Source organism: Opisthorchis viverrini (assembly GCF_000715545.1).
Source record: "Opisthorchis viverrini unplaced genomic scaffold opera_v5_23, whole genome shotgun sequence".
Taxonomy (NCBI): Eukaryota; Metazoa; Platyhelminthes; class Trematoda; order Opisthorchiida; family Opisthorchiidae; genus Opisthorchis; species Opisthorchis viverrini.
Genome location: NW_008751679.1, coordinates 1,214,852 through 1,235,425, shown reverse-complemented (window position 1 = coordinate 1,235,425; position 20,574 = coordinate 1,214,852). Strand labels below are relative to the sequence as shown.

The window sequence follows — 20,574 nt, the reverse complement described above, 5'->3', positions numbered from 1 at the left end:
AAAGACCATCCCGGACAACTGGAGTGAGTCGATAATAGTGTCCATTTTCGTAGGCAATGTACTAACTACGTAGGCGGTAACAAGGCTTCTGGTGTCACTGATTCTTCGTCGTCTTGCTGAAGTCGGCGAATATGTTAGCATCGAGCCCGATTTCGACCAGGTAGAGGCCGCATCAACCACATCTCCATATTCCGTTAGATGTTAGAGCAACGCCATATGTACAAACGATCCACAATCTGGTTTTTGTTGTTTGATTTAAAGTGTGCATTCGACTCTGTCGATTGGTCATTATCATTTGCTGAACAACGTCCCAGGAGTTTGTAAACCTAATATGGTCCCTTCTGAGTGCACGGCTAGTTTTTCAAAAGTTTTCCTACGAAACTTAGTGACCGACAAGGGTACCCACTTCCTCTGTTCTTATTCAACTTCTTCATCGACGAATTGGCGAGGAGAACGCTGGTAATTGTTCAAGACTCCGGTATTTAAATCGTCTCTAATGAGAACATTGTTGATCTCGAGTACGCAGATGATATCGCCCGCATCTTCAAAGACAAAGGCGAAGCACAAGCCCTGTTAATTAAACTGGCTACCGTCATACTATCTTTGACATGCCTCTTGCACCCTCAAAGCACAAAGTCATGCTTCAGGGCATGCAGGCCATGAACGTACTCCTTAGAATTCAAGGAAACTAGTCAGAGTTCCCAGACGACTTTACATACTCCGGCAGTTGTATTAGCTCGGATTGAAGTGACTCTGATGAAATTGGTGCATGAATCGAAGGCCGAAATCCAGTTTACTGATTTGTGCCGATTATGGCGTCGCTATGGCATATCATTGGGTCTCAAGGGTCTCGTGTACCAGGCCACAGTGAGGGATGTATTATTGTATGGTTGCAAGACATGGCCTCTGCGGACAGATTATACAAGCCGCCTTTAGGTTCTTGACCACTGATTCCTTGGAAACGTTGCTTACTTGGAATGTTCTCTACGAATTTGTAACGAGGTAATTAGGCGACGGCTTTCTGGTTGTGTGGTGAATACTTAAGTTGCGGAAAATATCCGGCACTATCAACTGCGGTGGCTCGGCCATGTGGTACGCATGCCTAAATTCCATCTACCGAGACGGATGTTTATGTCTGCGCATCATTAAAAGTGGTGCACACGGAGAGATGTACAACGTGTGTCTCGGCAGAAGGGTGTGAAAGAGACTGAAGTGTTCAGGCGTTGTTGGTGCGTTCCGCCTTCCTGTAACCACTTAGGTGCTTAACTGCTGATACCGCAGCAAATGGCGGCTGATATTCGTCAGTGGCGTTCGTGCTGTTAGCTTCTTTCCGGATTGTTGGATTGAACGCTCGGTGTTAACGCTGAGGTTAATGTCCCCGTTAATGATGATGATGATGGTGATCACATTTACCAAGTAACCTGAGTGCTTGAACCCTTTGACGGCGTCCCTGAACCCTTAATTTGGGAGTATTGTTCATCCCGATGCTGGTTCACTCGAAGTATCTTGAATACCAGCAACGCATATCAGCTGGTCCTGCCGTCTAACTGTGACCAATTAAGGCACCAAATCTGGTGTATTGCAGATGGTATATCCTAGCAACCCTTGCGGGTAGCTAGTCGTCGCACAGGTGCCAGTAAGGTTTCTTTTGGCAACCAAGCATGCGGATGCTGTTGTTTTAGTCTGTCTAATGATTGTTGTGGCGTTTACAGTGAGTAAGTTGCGCACTTTTGCCTGTAACTTTCCGAAAAGAGTGCCATTTGACCTCACCAGACCGCTTTGCGGTTTTTCTTCGTGTTGTCTTAATATGCCACTACTCGACTAAATTTAGCCTCGCATGACAGTCTCGATCATCTGACGCATCAGTGTCAGTCTAGGAAACCGTGCTCGTATGGCGCGAGTAATTGCTGGCATACTAGGCTTCATGGGGCGCGCTTATCTACTTACGAATGGATCTTTAACCAAAAAACGATGTGGTTCTTGGAACTCGTGTGGATGGAGATCCTCATGCTTTATATTGTCCGACAGTTTTTGCATTTAAATGAATTGTAAGAGAGTCCAAAGTTGCAGAAAGGGCTTATTGTCACCCGGCACATAATGAGTGCTTTCAGTCCATTGTTCAAAACAACTTTCTCACTGCGTAATGTAAGCAAGAGCGGAGGATTTCATTCATTACTCTCAGCTACTGTCCGCTTGCTGGTTGATCAGGGTCTTTGACCGTTTCGATTTCGTTTGCCTAAAAAGAGGGGAATAAAAGTGTCTAGCTACGCATTTAGTAGCGATATCTGCCGGCCTTTATTTGTCAATTCCTGAAAACCATCCGATGGCATCATCATCTAATAACGGTAACGTGCCAGTGATCGACACTGATGTTTAACTGTATTATATGGAGACGAATTACACGGTTGGGAAACGTAACCGAGAATGGTAATGGACAAATTCAGTGGTTTATAACATACTATTGACAAGGTGCTTTTGCCTTTTAATGGCACTAAACAATAATCCGTTTATCTCCTTGAGTACGTCTAACTTCATTAACAAGCCCGGAAGGATATGAGTTTTTTTAACAGCAGTGGTTTATACTATTGACAAGGTGCTTTTGCCTTTTAATGGCACTAAACAATAATACGTTTATCTCCTTGAGTACGTCTAACTTCATTAGCAAGCCCGGAAGGATATGAGTTTTTTTAACAGCAGTTTTGTCTCAGGCGTGCCAGACCTCAGATGGATGGTGCGCAGAGCATATTCCAAATCCTAGCCCGAAAGTACGATGATACTATAATCTTGAATAAAGGAAACTTGTCCAATTCCGCGCAAACGTTTCACACCTCGCCTGGCAACTGAAAGACTTGCAGACTCTTGAAGCAAACGAATCAATCATAGCCGTTTTCCAAAACCCCAAATGGTCCACCGGTAGATATCAACTAGAACTCGAATGCAGCAGCGACAATGCTTTGTGCGAATAGTTCCGCCTGCTGTTCGGTATGCTCAACCACTAGATATCAGACAATAGTAGAATTGCTTGATTTACGGGGAAACGCTCCTGGGGGTCTCGAGTACACCTGGTCCCGATGGTTTATAATAAATAGTGATGCGTGCACTGCTCACGAGGTCCGGTGGACGTGAGGTCAAGTATGTTAGGAAACCCCGAAGACTTCCAGTCTATCCGTGCGAAGTGTCCCCAAAACCCTGCATCATGGTTTGAATAGGTCAAACCATCGTGAATAAAGAAGAATGCCTAGGTCGCTTAGCTGAGCAGTACGGGTAACGATCCTTGTATGCACCTGCCGCTATTTAGTCAGGCTTTCGAAATGAACGGGAACTTTTGATGATTGATGTGGGACCCCTTAAGCCTTGCAAGTGTCACAATCCTCTTGGACTGGACCACATTGAGGCTTAGGTCTTCAGTCAGTACTCGTCTGTCCCTGTTGTGGCATAAAGGCCCGCAATTGTTGCGAAAATCACAGGTGACAAGGCATTCGGTCAAGGCGTTAGTCTCTTCTTTCAAGAAGGTAATTCCAGTGCCATCAGTGAGTTCAAGAAACGTAATACCGTTTCAACCAAAAATAATTCAAAAGTCCGAGCCTGATCCACTGATTGGCATAGGTTAAGGCAGTGAACTTTTTTGGCCTCACTGTTGCTCAAAACATCGTCAGTGCAAGTTTATAGGTGTAAACGTGTAAAAATAGGGAGTAAAAACGTAGAAGCTTTACAGGCAGACCTCTGTATCCTTTGTCCATCCTGATCGCAGTACGGATTCTTGTTTCCTCTGAATGGTTAATGGATTCGGCCAACCACGCATCTTCTCACATTCGTTGATAAACTTGATATTTACGAACTTTGAGTTGTTACTGATGGTCTAACCAGATGTTAGCTAAACGACCTGGCTATTGATAAGTTGCAGAAAGTTTCTTCTGACTATCCGTCGATCCTTGCGGAGTGTCTGATGGTTACGGAGACGTGGGCTCGGAGTTGCACCGGATGTATGGGGTAAATTTTCGGTCGGGTCCCGAAAACCTCGGCCATGTGGCTCCACTGTGGGAGTGTAGAGGTGTCGGGCACATGTTCGTTTAATTAACGGCTTCAGGCCACGTCCATTAGTTAGTTCTTGCACCCGATGAATTCACTTTGAGGTGTGATTTCCGATCTCAAAAACAGTCCCCAGTTTGTAAAATAGTTCCTTTTACCTTCCACAAACGTTTGCGTCGTGCGTGTGAAGGGGTCAGAAGAAGACGATGATCACAACGCTGTTTTTTCGATTATATGTGGAATATGACATCGAAGTCATCTACTTTGGTGTGGATAACACTCACTCAAAGGAGCCTTTCGGATATTTATCAGTTTCGAGGATTGCGTCGGATTAGGGTGTTGTAGGAATGGGATCAACTGGACTGTGAGGATTCCATGGCTAAGTTGGCGGCAAAGAATCCAACGTAACCGGCCTTTGATTGAGATGTTCGATATCGTCGCATACACTAAGGACCTTCTGATGTATTGGGAGGACAATGGCCTTTCAAAATCTGACATTATCGATCACGAACAAAAAGACTACAAACGCGCAGAGCGGAAATATATTGTGCTGTTGTTTCCGTGCTCATGAAGCTACTTTTTTCAGTCTTTCATCAGACCAGTTCCTTAACAGTATTTGAAGATATTCATTGTAATGGATAGGGTGTGTCAAAGGAACTACGGTATTTCACGCCAGTACAGAAGTTGGAATACGACTGCGATCGATCTCCGTAAGACAGCCACACGAGGGTTTTTCCGCTCATTGAGATTCACTGCGTGCATGCGGATCGTGTCAGCTAAATGGCCACTTGGTTAGAGCTACAAGCATGGATAACACGTGCGCGGCCGACGAATCCGATTCGAGGAGTTTGCCCCGTTCTGATCAGCTCTCATTAAGACAACATGTGTTCCAGTGATACGATTTGGGCTGTCGTTTCCCCAGAATGTATTTAGAGTATTCCTTCTTAATAGGATCCGGCTGTGGGATATGTTCCTAGTGGTCCATTCTAGGGTAAAAATATCTATGCAGAAGAATCGATCAACTCCCTAGTTTCACATGACAATCGAATAGCTATGAGGCCATCAATATCCTTTCATGGAAGTAAACATGGAATATCACCATGGACATATATACCCATCTTGTTTATGAAGTCTGGTTAATTGCATTGGGTCCCCTGTGAATCTTTTTCGTGGTCAAAAATCAGCTGGCTGTTACTTGTCATTCACCGTTCCAACGTACCTGGCATTTACTGAGTGGGTATCTTACGTTTTCTCATCGTTTTAAGCCGAAGTTCCATGAAATATCAGCGCTTCTGAATTCAGCCGGTGTTGTCACGCAGTCGAACACAACCAAATAATAGAAGTGTCAGTTTTAATCTCGTGGTTGTGTATACCAGTGAAATGCTCAATCGGGGTTTCAGATACAATGCTACTATCCTGAATGTTTGACATGGATTATCAGAGTGATCGATTCGTATTTATTCTGAGCTTACTTGATAAGATAGATTTTTTAGTTAGGGCTAGAACATTGCCAAGTATGAGTGATTTGTAATAATTTTCCAAAGAACAGAAACCTTGTTGGGGATGGAATAACTCGATCCACGTCTACCGGTTCAATTCAAGGTTGCGAGGACTGAGATACACAGGGTCGTCATCAAACGCTCAGGAATTGAGAAAACAGCACGTTACAATTCACCTAGCTTTATCATTTATCGATTATGCTCTAACACTCACATTTGTGGGCGGTAACGGCTTGCTACGCTCAGGAAGAAAACATCACGTTACAATTCACCTAGCTTTATCATTTATCGATTATGCTCTAACACTCACATTTGTGGGCGGTAACGGACGGCTTTCTGTCGCCTAAAGTCTGTTAGACTGAGTCAAGTGAGTTTCTTCTGATTCTTGAGAGACAGAACGATCTTCCAAAACATTGCAACACTTTACTCCTTTCCTCATAACCTGATCGTTCAAGGACCTGGGTCATTTATCTGGTGTACGGGCCTCACGACTGAGTTCGGAGTACCATGAAGTGCTTGTAGTGTGATTAATGAGATTACGCGCCATGGAATCTTTGGATTGATTTCCCATCTCCCTAGGCAATTTCGGGAGTGTGCAACGGGTATGACCAACCGAGCTAAGTTTGGTATTTAACTGTCTTAGTGTACTGGAGATATACATGATCCGACTGACATGCCAAACAGTGTTCGCATCCCGTCTTTTGAAGAAGTAGCTTCCGTTGGGGAACATTAGGGTCAAAATTACAAAAGCTCGCCATCCTTTTAGAAAGTCCGACATTTCCATACCGACTCGACAGTAGAATTTGAGTGACCGGGACGAATTGGCCGCATTTGGGGGGCGGTTCCTATCAAGGGGACGGGAAACAGACAGACCCCATCCTGTGACATAAGTGCATGGGTTCAGTTTATCGGCCATAAATGAAATACCAAGGGTACATTGGTTCCAGCTGCTACGGTTTCGGTCATTGGAAGATGAGGGGGCGGGAGGTCCGCTTGCATGCGGAATATACGTCCTTGCCAGCATAGCCTATGAAGCATGGGTAGCTCATCCGTTGTATGAGAGTTCCGTCTTCTTAAAGCTCTGGCGCACCTCAGCATTGCTGATCTGTTATTTCTGCCGAACCCGGCCAACGCTTCGGAGACACCGAGCACTGGCAGCTTTTGTAGTCCTCTGCACATAAAAGCCATGTATCTGATATTTAAAGCAGAGTAAATCGCACCACCGCAGTGTATCCTATGCCTTTGTCGGATAAACTGACATCCATCCAGCGCCATAGGTGTTGAAGTTTGCAAAAAGCTGTCCTGAGCTTCCCGAGCCAATACGCCGCTTCCAATACAACTACCCCGGTAAACGGATTTACATAACACGTCGCATCCACAAAGACAACAAGCTGTTATTCATGTGTTAATCTGATAAAATCTATGTGAATCTCGCTCCATGGTACATGTGAGGTTATTCATGGACAAATATCTTCTTTCACAATGGTCCTTTGCGGCGCGAGTAGATTTCTCGAGACATTTCAACTATCTGTTCCTTATTCTTGTCTACTTGGCTCCATAAGCACAGTAGCGAGCAACAGTCTTCATAAGTTTACTGCCTGGATGGTCGGAAATGTATTTGTTTTAGAACTCGCTTTCATGACTTACCTGTTTTTACGGTCCAGACAGCAGGTAACCGCATTTATGAGTGCTTCAGGTCCGATCGAAAATGATTTGTGGTTCTCAAGAAATTGCGCTGCTTGCTTTGCTGTGCACTATGTGAGGAGTAGGTTGCCAATAGCACGAGAGAATGTGTTGGATATCTTTCTCGCATCTTTCCTGAAATGTTCGCTGATTTACCGACTGAGCGGTCTTGGTACTAACGCACCATGACCAAATTTGTTGACTGAAATATGTTCTAATACAACCACCGATAGAGCTGACTGTTTGCTTCATCAGTTCTCAGCCAGGGGGGGTAATAGCACAGATTTAAAGACTTATGCAATTAACTGTAATCACTATTGCGGATCTAACTTGTATCATGCTTGAATCACGTGATACACACTCATGTGTCATTTTGTTGTTAACTGATTGATCACCTCCGTTAGATAATTTGGTTTTCTCATATGTATGTGCATGCATTTGATACAGAAAGATGTACTTCATCCTACTTTGGGTTTATTATCCTGATGCAACACATGGTACAAAAATAGCCGGCCTCTATACGTGCAATACGCATGTTGCACTAAAATTCCACGACTCAAGCACTTTCTAGGACCCCAAACACGTACATTGGAACCGGCCGTTCGCAAGCTATCTCTAGCAAGGTTTCACGCTTCGAATAGAACAGGTCAGTCTAGTGTCATGGGGGAAACAAACAAATAATCAGGCGAAGCATACTGACCTACGGTATCGTATAGCCCAACCTAACTCGACAGGTTGTCTGCTCAACTTTTGGCGCACGTGAAGTCGGACTTGCCGTTCGTTTACCCACCGCTCGTTCAAAAGGTACCCCTCCTTAGTCATTTTATTGCATCATTTCTTCCTTGCAAGTTCACCCCGTTTGTTTTGTCCTGTTGTACTCTTCCATAGCACGCACAAGTTTCACTTGCTTCCCCTCGGGCGGCTGCTTAAAAAAGCCCAACTCCGAATATAATCTTTCCCTTCCCTCGAGATGGGCAGACGTTGGGTAGAACAATGCCAATGGATTGCAGGAAATTTCCGCACTGAGATTTACCCCGCTGCTCGGGCTTATGAAACCGTAAATTAGGTGGAATGTGTCATCACGATAATATCATGTTTCACAAAGTCTCTTTTGACTAAAAGGGATTTGTTGGTGGTTTCTTTCTACTCAGATTTGGTTAGCTAAAGTAAGAAACAATCATAAATGCCAAAAAATGTTAGTAAACCAAGGTATCCCTTTTTAGTCATTTTATTGCATCATTTCTTCCCTGCAAGTTCACCCCGTTTGTTTTTTCCTGTTGTACTTTTCCATAGCACGCACTAGTTTTACTTGCTTCCCCTTGGGCGGCTGCTTAAAAAAGCTCAACTCCGAATATAATCGTTCCTTTCCCTCAAGATGGGCGGACGTTGGGTAGAACAAGGCCAATGAACTGCAGGAAATTTCTGCACTGAGATTTACCCCGCTGCTCGGGCTTATGAAACCGTAAATTAGGTGAAATGTGCCATCACGATAATATCATGTTTCATAAAGTTTCTTTTGACTAAAAGGGATTTGTTAATGGTTTCTTTCTACTCAGATTTGATTAGCCGAAGTAAGAAACAATCATAAATGTCAAAAAATGTTAGTAAACCTATCTAGACATTAAACGTGGATTTGTATTCACCGTCCTCAATGGTGGAGTAAGGCCACAGTGGGTTTTGTGTCAAATCTTTATGAGATGCGCCTCTGAAACCCACAAAACTGAACAATAGTTTTCGGAAAAGTTTGGTAACACTCGGTAGGTTTATTGCTGGGCAACGTTTCACTTTTGACACGAAAGCTACATTGGGCCAAGTGACTAGGTTCCGAGGTTGGTTGAGATTTAAGGCGGAAGAAGGACCAATCAGCTAAGTGAAGCTAAATCTCTGTTAGGTATCGGCGGAGGGTTTTTTGTGTGTTAGGGTGGGTGAACAAGTGTTGGCTCGATGGGGAAACTTACACGTATTTGGGTCCAGCCTAAGGTCTAGTTTGCAGATGAGTGTAAGGTCCAGTTCTTTTGGTTCGGTTTATGTAATGATCACTCTTGAACGTCGTTTGCATATTTCGTCCGTCTGTGTGGATGAGCTAGTACTGCAATAGTTGTGTAAGAGGGAGTCTGTGAACTTTGTTTGGGTTGGGATTCCTCCCCCCACTGTTTTTGCTAGTGATCCCAGGTGAATTGACAACCACACATAGTCGCGTATCAACTCGGTTCATCTAAGACCGCTTTCCATACGCTCATCACTTCCGCACCCTCGATTCTGTTCACGCTGTGAGGACTGCTGGTTTCCACCGCCTCGACTATCAGCGGCTGTGGTGTGACTCGCAGTCCCTTCTCCTTCCGCCCTAAATCTTGACCAACCTCGTAACCTAGTTGCTTGGCCCGACGAAGCTTTTGTGTCAAAAGCGAAACGTTGCCCAGCAACGATGACTATTCAATCGGTTCCACGTGTTTTTCATCTGATTNCCGGTCATCGATAGAATATCTCGTGAAAACAATGGAGTTAGCCAGGCTTTTTATGAACTGCATCAGAAGCTCCTGGTGTGGTCACGTGGGTTCACTGAACGTAAAGAGCAGCTTGCAACTGCAAGGAACCTCAATCCAACGTTGTGTTCTTGAGATGAATCAATCTTCACTTGGAAACGGATTGTCGAAATTGTTGATAGGTTTAAGCTTCAATGGTGGTATTCATCGGAGAATTGGCGGTACGGACATTGATAACGGTGATAATGTTCACAACATTTAGCTTATTCCCAACTCTGCTTGGTGAGTCGACTGAATAGCCTATTGAACGATAGTTGTTCGTTCACAGTCCACGGGGACACAAGCTTGTCCCGGTCATCAATGGAATATCTCGTGAAAACAATGGAGTTGGCCGGCTTTTTTAAATTGTTCTCATCTTAAAAACGTTTCCCTAATTTTCAAGAAAGTTGGTGACACTCTGTAGATTTATTGCTGGGCAACGTTTCACTTTTGACACAAAACCTTCGTCAGTCCAAGGGGTAGGTTCCGAGGTTAGTCAAGACTTAAGGCGGAAGGATTATCCCTAAAAATTTAGTATCAATCCGACGACTGAGGGTGTAGGACAAGTTCTCCCAAAGTTTGCCCTAAAATGAGTTCGGTCATCTCATTTAACCCAGAGCTAATGCATCCCTTTGGTTTTATCTACTCGTACTTGCACGGTAAGTATACGTAAGCTTTTTAAAGGCCAAAGTCCTTTTTGTTCTCCTATTAAAAACGTTTCACTAATTTTTTAAAAAAAGCTGGCGACACTCTGTAGATTTATTGCTGGGCAACGTTTCGCTTTTGACACAAAACCTTCGTCAGGCCAAGGGGTAGGTTCCGAGGTTGGTCCAGATTTAAGGCGGAAGGATTAGCCCTAAAAATTTAGTATCAATCCGACGACTGAAGGTGTAGGACAAATCCTCCCAAAGTTTGCCCTAAAAATGAGTTCGGTCATCTCATTTAACTCAGATCTAATGCAGTGGTGCAGACACGGTCGCTGTTACATTGGTGCCGTTTATGTGAAACTACCTGCACAACCTATACATTTCATCTCGGCTGTAGATTAAAGCAAAAATGCACGGAGCAAACTAGAGGTCAGGAATTGCTCACCGTTCCCCCTCAAGTATTCTTCAGTATATCTTGGAAGTAGCCAAGTCCCCATAGACTAACAGTTTCAAACGGTAACTAATATTTTCTCAACTAGGTTTTAACCTTGATTCTTAACACAGTGATGACGAAAAACTATTTTCGACACATAATGCTCTTATTCATACACGAAATTTGTCCTGGCTCAACTAAATCCGGCTGAATCTCCCATTTATTTATGTTTCTGTGTTAAGTTTAGACAAAACCCATTCATTTAGTTTTGTTACTCATGAGTAGTTTTCGTGCTGTACTGGATAAAAAAATTCGAAGTCAACAAAACTTATTGGGAGAAAGACCTCTTGAAATACACTGGAAGTAGTGTTCAGTGCAAGATAAGTCACTGACCTGTGAATTCCTATGGTATGTTCGGGATTATCTTCGTTGTTTGACGTTGAAGAAAAAAGTTGTAGAAGTGCATGAAGTAGGTAGTCGGACTTCATCTCTATTTACAAACAAGCTAAAGCCTTACAAAGTCATGCTGATGAGATACGATTTTCATGAAGGAAACTACTGAAAAGTTTGCCCAAGACCGGTTTCGTCCTTTGTGGGGGGCCGTCACCGAGTTCCGTCAACCGTATGTCCTTCTTGAACCCTAATTGAACTGATTTCAACAAATACATTCATTTTTGAATCAATATGGTTTTCAATGGGGACTCAACTGAATCTTTTGTTTATGGCATTCTTCAACTAAATGTGCTGCACAAAGGCCGCCTCATCTTTCTGTTGGTATGATATTCGAGATATCGTAGTATGCTTTTAGATAAAGGTGATTATGGGTTTAAAATACGTGAGAGCCGATGCAACTTGATTTCATTGTAGAGTGATCAGAATTGAACGAAGTAACACTGCCATTTGGTGCTGTGCTGATATATATATATATATATATATATATATATGAAGCCAATAGGTGTCGAAATACCAGATACCTTTTTACAGAATTGTGGCTTGAAGGGGCATACAGTGCTTAGTTCTTCAGCAAACTGAAGCGAGTTCGCTCCAGTTTAAGAAAACGTTTCAACACGATAAGATCCCTCAGAAGGGATATTAGTAACTGACTAGAGTTGGTACGAATGCAGACTCCTTCCAAAGTAGAGAAAAAGACGCGTCTTCTGAGTAAACCCTGCAGAAGAAATATCACCATGTATACATACATCAACCAATAATTTTAAGCAACTGAATGACCCTCAGGTTAAGTGCCCATTATGTCGTCAGAATCGCGAGCCGGACTTAGCTTGTCAGCAGTTTAGTTTAGGTTACGTACACCCCGAATGATGCGTGGCCGTACCAGAGTGAATCATTGATTCTAAAACATGGAGGTTGCTGTCAGAGCTAATAACCATGGAGATGATGGCGATAATGATGCTTTTGGTGGGTGTGATGCGGCAAAGCCAGCAATGCTGGTTATTTATCTGGTCCCTAAGAAATAAACACAGTTTCCGTTGCTATGTAACAAAACCCATCAGTGCAGAATCTCTCTACCTTGTTTTTCCCGTGCTAGTTTGGCCAGGTGTTATGAAGCTCACTAGTTTAGTTTGTCTGGAATGACCTAGATGATATGGGTCAGCGATAACTATGTGGGTTCGGCAGGGTGCGCTTAAATATCTCAAGCACGAACACGCACGATTGTCATTGATTATTTGAATCAGTCACCCTATGAGAAAATAAGTATCCCGCCGCTAACTCAGAGTCCAGAATAGACTGGAAGCATGATGGCAATGGTTCAGAGAGCGTGCACTTTTCGTTCTTACTCTGTTCCCATGATCAAACACTTTTTAACAGGTCTTTTAATGTTTTATCGAGGAGAGAGGGAGTTGTTTCAGTAAATTTTAATGACAGCCAATCCTTAACGAGGAAGTTGCTTCAAATCACACGGTGCTGAATCTGGTCTGCATTGTAGAGCAGAACCCCTGTAATGCGAGGCAGTGAGAAAACTTGGCGAAGTGAATGATAGCATGCAATTTTACTCACGGGTGGCAACAATGCTGATGAAGTCCAGGCTTTATACTTTCGGGCCGAACTGCCTACTAAGGTTGCAGAGCGGAGGTAACCAAAGTAATTGGGCTAACATGATTCGTTTCTCGCGACTCAATTACTTTACGCAAACAAAAACAGTGGTAGAAACTCATATTGGATTATGTGTCGTAAAGTTGATTTATCCTGTGCTGTCCAAATAGATGTAAGGAGTGAAGAGACGTACACTGCCACCAGGAATCAACTAGGAATCCTCTGTAATCTCCAAGTTTTGTTCCTGTCACGCTGAATCCCAGTTGGAATCGTTTGCATTTGTTTGGAGTATGAACTACAGAGGATTCCATGAGACCATAATGTGAACCTAGAGAGAAACCTCTCATCGCTACTTCAACTACTGGTTTTCCATCAGCAGTATGGTCATTCATCTGTATTTATCAATTATTATTAATTTTTATTTTTCGGAGGTGAGAGACGCTTATCTAAATGCATACTTGGTCGGAACTGATAAGTGATGCAAATGTGGACTCATCAAGTGAGTGACCAGTTTTCGTAAGATTCATCCCGAAGTGGTTACTGAATAACCAGTCAGCATTATCAGTCAATGCACTACTTTGCTTCACACTTCACACTTAGTGGCACAAAACTACATTCATGCGCTCATTTATAGGATTCGAAAATGTTCTATGAAACGGAGTTATCGGATACGTTTTGTGCTATTATGGGTTTACGTCTTTCTTTACATAGAAATATGGTCATGCTTTGCTGATTTCCCTTGGAAAACTTTCCCTATAGTTTGGCTTCAATGATATTTGATTAATCATGGAGAGCTGAAGATAACACAGCCGTTTCGAAAAGCAGACACGGGCGACGGTACTGAAGACCAAACGGCACCAAACTGAAAACAAAAGGTTTTAACTACATCCATATCCTGATAGAGGTAGAGACTTTGCTCTCGTTCTTCAGGCAATTACAACAAATTGTGCTGGTTGGCTGATAAAGCTATGACACCATTCGGTCATTGACAATGCTTACGCAGTCTCCGAAAATTTAAAAGCTCCTTCCTTATCTGCCAATGAGCTTACAAATCAAAATACTACATGTGCAGGGGAGGAGTGGAGGAGCACTTTCGCACAAAATATGTCTAATTGTTTTGGCAGTAGCCAACGAACCGGCTGGGGTGAAAACGTTGACACTATGCTGTGATACTATGCTGCTGTTGGAAAACTGAAACGAAATTGCAGCCGAAAGTAGTCAACATATTGACTGATTCATGAAGCTGATTTTAGGGCTGATATTTTCGGAAAGTCTGACTTTTACGTGAGACTATCTCACTACCAAAACTTATGAGTCGGCAATGACTCTGTCTTTTGCTTTTTGAGGGAATCGGTTAACCTAGACGCCTTAGGAACGTTGCTCTCGGACAACTCGGCAGAGCAAAAACTCACGGCATATAGTGAATTAGACAGCTTGCGGGTGTTTATGACGATTAATTGGTCAAACCTTCTTGAAATTCGAAAGACCAGAAGCTTGGAAATTTACCAGTAGCCTGAGCGCTACAGAGTGGAAAAGCATTCTCCTGACTTTCACGATGCCGGATGAAAACTTGATAATTACGACATCCTTAGCTTGGAGATTTTACAAGTGATACCTATAAAACAGATGCTGTTGGTCCATGAAACGCAGCCCACTAGGCATTTCGTGACTTGTCGGGTGTAATCAGTAAAACTCACTGGTAAAAACTTCAAGCTCAAAGCTTTGGAACTTGGAGGGCTACAAAAAAGTTGGTAAGCAACTTTGCTGTTCACTGGCAGTCGAATTCCAAGTCATCTTCTCGGCACTTATTAAGCCAGAAATCCCCACGTGAATTCCTACGCAGCCTGTGCGAACGTGAGGTTATCTCCTGGTGTTGGGGTCACTGATGTAATCCTAGAACCTTAGGGTCAGGTTCGAAAGTCTTGCAGAATTTATCTGGGATGACCCTGTTAGGACGGAAGACGTAGCGATTGTGATAAGTACACTCACTTGCACAGCAATTTGGTTTTGACGGCAGACTCACCTGGAACCTTCTGAATATGTCGTTTACAATGCTCTTAAGCAACCGATTGTGTTGCACCAGGCCGCCTAATGTTTCAGTTGCTACGATATTCTAGATATCGTGATGCGTGTGTAAGCGCATTTATTTAGGAAAACCTTTCCAGTTTAGATCCAAGTAGAACATAAGGTTGACGAAAATCCGGTGACTACACCCCAAGAAGGATGAAACTGTCCGTGGACTGTCGAAGAGTTTTCAGCAACCTTATGAGTAGTGTGTCACCCTCATGTGTGGGTGACCTAGAATTGACCACTTTTGCATTATAACCAAAGTAAATATCGTTATTCTGGGAAACTCACAGCCCACTCGTTCGTCTAATGGAACATGTGTAAACAAGCTGTGTGATGCCTTAGTTCTAAAAGTAATAGGGGCACATTCGCGGGGAATCGGTACGCTTCCAGCTGAATATCGCGGCAGATTCGTCTTTGCGCACCGATTCCAACTACAGGTCAGATTTAGAAGAAAACATGCTAAATTTCACCAACCTGTTTTATTGCCACATGGTGTCTAAACGAATCTTCGCAGATGGTCACCCATGCACTTTTCAGTAGCCATAAAGCTGGGGATATTGATGGCTTATTTGAGGATTCGTGCGATAACTTCGTGCTCAACTCAGTCCCGGTTACCTTCTTAGAGTATTTAGACCCATAGTTTTGGATGGGAACATATGATAATGGATGTAGTAGCTGACGACCGAACTCTTCGTTTTTCTACTGAGTGCGGTCTAGCTTCGTCGAAGTTTCAGTTAAATTGAAGTACTTCAGTTCTCCTTTCTCAGTTTGTCCGTGTTTTTCTGGTCACATTGGTGGTATAAGTTAAAGGAGTGAGAAGGCTTAGGGCTAATCCACCCGACAACGCTGAAGTTGATGATGGTGTGGGAAGAGTTGGTGATTCTCAGTAGAGATTTCGTCCTGTTCATGAAGTCGACCTATTCTGAAGAGCACGCACAGCTGTTGCAATTCTGTTGGGGATCATGAGCAACGTATATCTCGTGAAATTCTAAACGGTTTCGAACCGGTAACCTTCAGGCCACTGGTTGGACAGTTTTTCGACCACAAGAGGCTGATCAGCAGCGTGGTTGACTCTAACCTAGAATGGCTCCACCGACGGGAAGTAATCTCTACTGAAAATGACCAAATTTCCTGACACTACCATCAATCTATTAGTAGCTAGGAGGAAGAATAATTTCACATGACGAATTAAACTTCCTGAGAATATGCTAGCTACTCCAGGAGCCAGTCAACACGTGATTAAGTGATGTGGTTTCCATGACTGAAGAGTGAGCAGCTTTGTGTCTCGTCTAAGTGAGGGCTAATCACGCTGCTTATCAACTGCTAGTTCCCATATACTCGGAAGTCCACGGGTTCTGAGTTTTGTGAGAGGACTCAAAACAAGGATGAAAAGGTGCACTGTGCTTCTCAGTTTTTCAGCATAGATTGGCCTCACTTACCGGACGACACCTTTATTGAAAACACTGAAGGTGTTGTTTGTGACAGTGGAAGAGGTCACAGTGTATAAAGGTAGAGGTAAATCGGGTCAACAATGCTATCGTATTCAAAACGTCCAACTCGAAACACTTTTGCCAACCACTTGGCGCCTTTCACGAAGAAGAAAAGAAAATGATAAAGGAGCTCCAAACTGTTTGTCACCGGCGTAGCCATTATAAAACGGATGAATCATTTCATCATAAGCCCCGAATTGTTCAGTGTCTCAGCCGATTTTGTTATCATGAGACACTCCAACGCTTGTCCACAGTTGACACAACGAATCCTGTGCAAGTTCAACATCGAGATGCACTCTCTTTCCTTTAAACTTTTGCTCCCCAGTCTCACCGACTATCTCAGTTCCATTGTTCCTGACGTCTTTTATTACCTTATGCGTCTCATTTTAGTGGGACTTTTTTGAGATAGTGTCTAATTTCACCAGCATCGTCTTATTGCTCCTCAGCTGTACTGCTCTCTGGAATGTTGTTCAGATATCGTTACTTTACTTGTTACAAATGCTATACAATTTCACCTCTGACGAACCGTATTGTTGATTTCCTTTGGGTTTACCTTGGAATGGCAGCGCGAACGTGACTTCACAGTCGAGTCCCAATGATATTCAGGACGATAAGACATCTTAGATTTGGAGTATGGAGACATGAAAGGCCAGTGGTTAGAACTGGGCATCCCAGACTGATTAAATCATAGTTCGAAAAACCGTATTTGATACGGACTTAGGTAGAATATTCCAAAAGGTAGAACAGCATGTGGATCGGTCAAACAGTTTCATTGACAAAACGACTGGAAGTGAATACCTCCAGTTCTTTCCAACAACGACATCAGCAGTTTCAGGGAGATTTTAAAAATTTGAAGAGAGATCAAAGCTGAATTTAAGTGCTTGGGTCTCGTCAGCTGCTTGTGTTCCACATATATGGACTGCTCATACATGAGATTGCGCAGTCAAGATAATCTACCAGGGTTTAAGGGGTGTGGTAAAAACGATCTAACTTTGCGCGTTTGACGAGTGTTCCAACAGAAGTGCCAGTTTGTAAATGGGTTTCAAGGGAAACTACTCACAAGGTTGCTGAAAACTCTTGGACGGCCCACGACCGGTTTCGCCCTTCTTGGGGCTCATCAGGTAGGTGCAGTCCCCAAGTTTCCGTCAACCTTATGTTCTACTTTAACCCAAATCGGGCTGTTTTCGAGAAATACAATCATTTGCAAATCAGTTTGGTTTCTACGAGAGACTACCTGATGAGCTTTAAGAAGGGTGAAACCGGTCATGGGTTTCAAGGGGTTTCAACAGACAGCGAAAAAGTTCAGGAGGTGAAGATGAAAGAGGTCAGGTTTGAGAAGGTATAAAACGCAGTGTCTTCTATAGAACGATCCGTCCTCGCGGTAAGCACTTCCGTAGTAGTGATGCTCTACAGTCTCCCAGTCTCCGTTGGGTTGCAATATCACTCCCCTAACCCCATCAGAGACCATTTGGGCTACAGAGGTCTTCCCTACGACGACTCTCATGGTTCTAAAGCAATTTTTCCAATTTTGTTGTTCGTAGCGAACGTCACCGTTGTTGGCTACACAAATGGTGGGAATATCTAAAACCGGTCCACATCTGAAAATTCCCGGTCAAAATATATTGAACCACGGGTCCGAGCATTCCTATAGAGGCTTTAGGTGCGCATTGCACAGGGCTTCCTAGCTTTTTGATGTAGACTGAACACATTCACGCATCGATTGTTTATTTTTTTGAAGTCTAGTCTAAGATCCGTCTACATGAAATCTTTTTGAAATCTTCCACCCAGCGTACGAGTTCAGATTGAATTAGACACAAACGGTGTGCCATCGGTTTCCTGTCCGGCTGAATTGTGTGACCGTAACCAGGTTACCAGCTGTAACTAGGACAAAGCAAATATAATGTGGAACAGGCAAAATACACATTTTGGGTGTGCTTGATTCTGGAAGGTTTCAAATTACGTCATACCAAACCTGGAGAATCTGCATAGATACATGGTAGAAAACTGGTGCTGTGCAAATTCAGAGCATGAACCTCACTTGAGTACACCATATGCACTCATACTCCTCATCAGCAGCTACTTACGTGAGTAGTCAAAAACGATAGCGACGATGAACGGGAGGCATCAGAGAGATGGCTCAGGTGGTTAGATTGCAAATTTACTGACCGGAAGGTCCGTGGTTCGAACCCGACCTATGCCCCTAGACTTCCCCTGTCTACGCCTGGGCAGCCAAGCAGTATTCCAGCCCTCGTGCTTCCTTTGGTTGACATGGCGGCTAGGCATCGAAAGGCCGTTGCAGCGGAACAACTAGTATTTCTATTAATATTAGCTTGAGTAGTTTAATTTGAATTTGAATTTAAAGTGGACGCACTACTAGTGTCAGGTGATCCAGCCCTAGATCACTCTCATTTTGGCTCTCAAGCATTCAGTTATACAATACTGTTATCTTACTTTGACTGAGTTCTTTTCATTTTGCAAACACCGCATTCCTCAAGGATACTTCCGCACTAGTAATGTATTATTTTTTCTCGAAATGGGGCGCATCCTCTTGAAGGAGACGACAAACGTGAAGCAACTCCAATTTTTTCTGCACTCTGTCAACGAACAACAATCTGGTAACTTTGACTGTTCGGCGACACACACACAGCAGCGCATACTCAAATATTCTGTAAGCTTGAATAGAGGACGCTTTGATGCATCGGCAACACCAGGCTATCCAGAGCCTCTCTCCTAGGCTGAAGTATGAACCGAAACCCGAAGTAGTTGCATGGTGTACCCTGACAAAGTGGCAGATCGTGGGAACTGGGGAGATAAGGAGTTATCGTGTGCTATCTGTTCATGTCTCTAATGAGTAATATATATATATATATATATATATATATATATATATATGGCACTTGTAGTACGTGCGTAGTTAGTACGTGCTCGACAATGTCTCGATTTCTAATTCGCTGTGATAGTAGTCCATTCAAAATGGGTCATCGATCAGCCCATCCCAAGAACAATGCTAGCCAATGAAAAATGGATGAAATGATGGACATAATTATGAAAACTGAGGCTACCCGTCCGAGTGCATCACTCATGAGATGTTGCGTCCGCAATATTGCCTTGGATCGTTTTAGCGTATCTGTGGATGTGCGAAAAGGCAATTGTGTGCGTCCACGTAAACCGGAGGCTGATTCGAACCCATAAACACCACTCATCTCATAAAGGAAACTACTCACAAGTTTGCTGAAAACTCTTCGACAGCCCACGGCCGGTTTCGCCCTTCTTGGGGCTCATCAGGTAGGCGCAGTGCCCGAGTTTCCGTCAACCTTATGTTCTACTTGAACCCAAATTGCACTGTTTTCGAGAAATACACTCAGTTGAAAATCAATTTGGCTTTCACGAGAGACTCAAATAAATCTCTCGTTTATGATATTCTACAACTGAATGTGCTGCACACAGACAGCCTCATGATTCAGCTGGCACGATATTCGAGATATCATATCATTCGAATATCACAAACGAGAGATTCAATTGAGTCTTTTGTGAAAACCAAATTGATTCGCAAATGAGTGCATTTCTCGAAAACAGTTCAATTTGGCTTCAACTAGTGCATAAGGCTGACAGAGACTTGTGGACTGCGCCTACCTGATGAACCCCAAGAAAGGCGAAACCGGTCGTGGGCTGTCGAAGAGTTTTCAGCAGACTTGTGAGTAGTTTCCTTTATGAAAATATACTGCGATATCTCGACTATCGTGCCAACTGCAACATGAAGCGATCTGTGTGCAGTACATTCAGTTGTAGAATATCATAAACGAGGGATTCAATTGAGTCTCTTGTGAAAACCAAAATCATTCATCTCACATTTATGACGGACACACCGATACTTGACTGTGATTGGCTGCGATAAAGCCTAGTTTAAATCACTCATGTGTATACACAATGTTCAGTTTTCGACGCTGAATTTTATCAAACAGATAACCCCATTTCTAAGGCAAACTTTTGGACCTTGCTCCCTGGTTTCCCCAGTTTCGGTTGACCTTACTCATTAGCGGTTGTGACCTAGAAAAATTCCTAGGATTAGTCATCTGCGTTGGTAACACAGGAAATAGTAAGAGCTTCACAACCACACTTTTCTGGCAACAACTTAAGGGTGGGGCAACC

At 43.4% G+C, this 20,574-nt stretch overlaps 1 protein-coding gene across 1 annotated transcript; it reads left to right on the top strand.

The window, feature by feature from the left end:
- Positions 1-11,497: 11,497 nt before the first annotated feature.
- On the top strand, positions 11,498-14,982 carry T265_02026 (hypothetical protein; the record flags this gene model as incomplete). The annotated part of the gene is made up of 2 exons (XM_009166174.1): positions 11,498-11,587; positions 14,863-14,982. The coding sequence occupies 2 exons, from the start codon at positions 11,498-11,500 to the stop codon at positions 14,980-14,982; spliced, it is 210 nt and encodes a 69-aa protein (XP_009164438.1).
- Between the last annotated feature and the right edge of the window lie 5,592 nt (positions 14,983-20,574).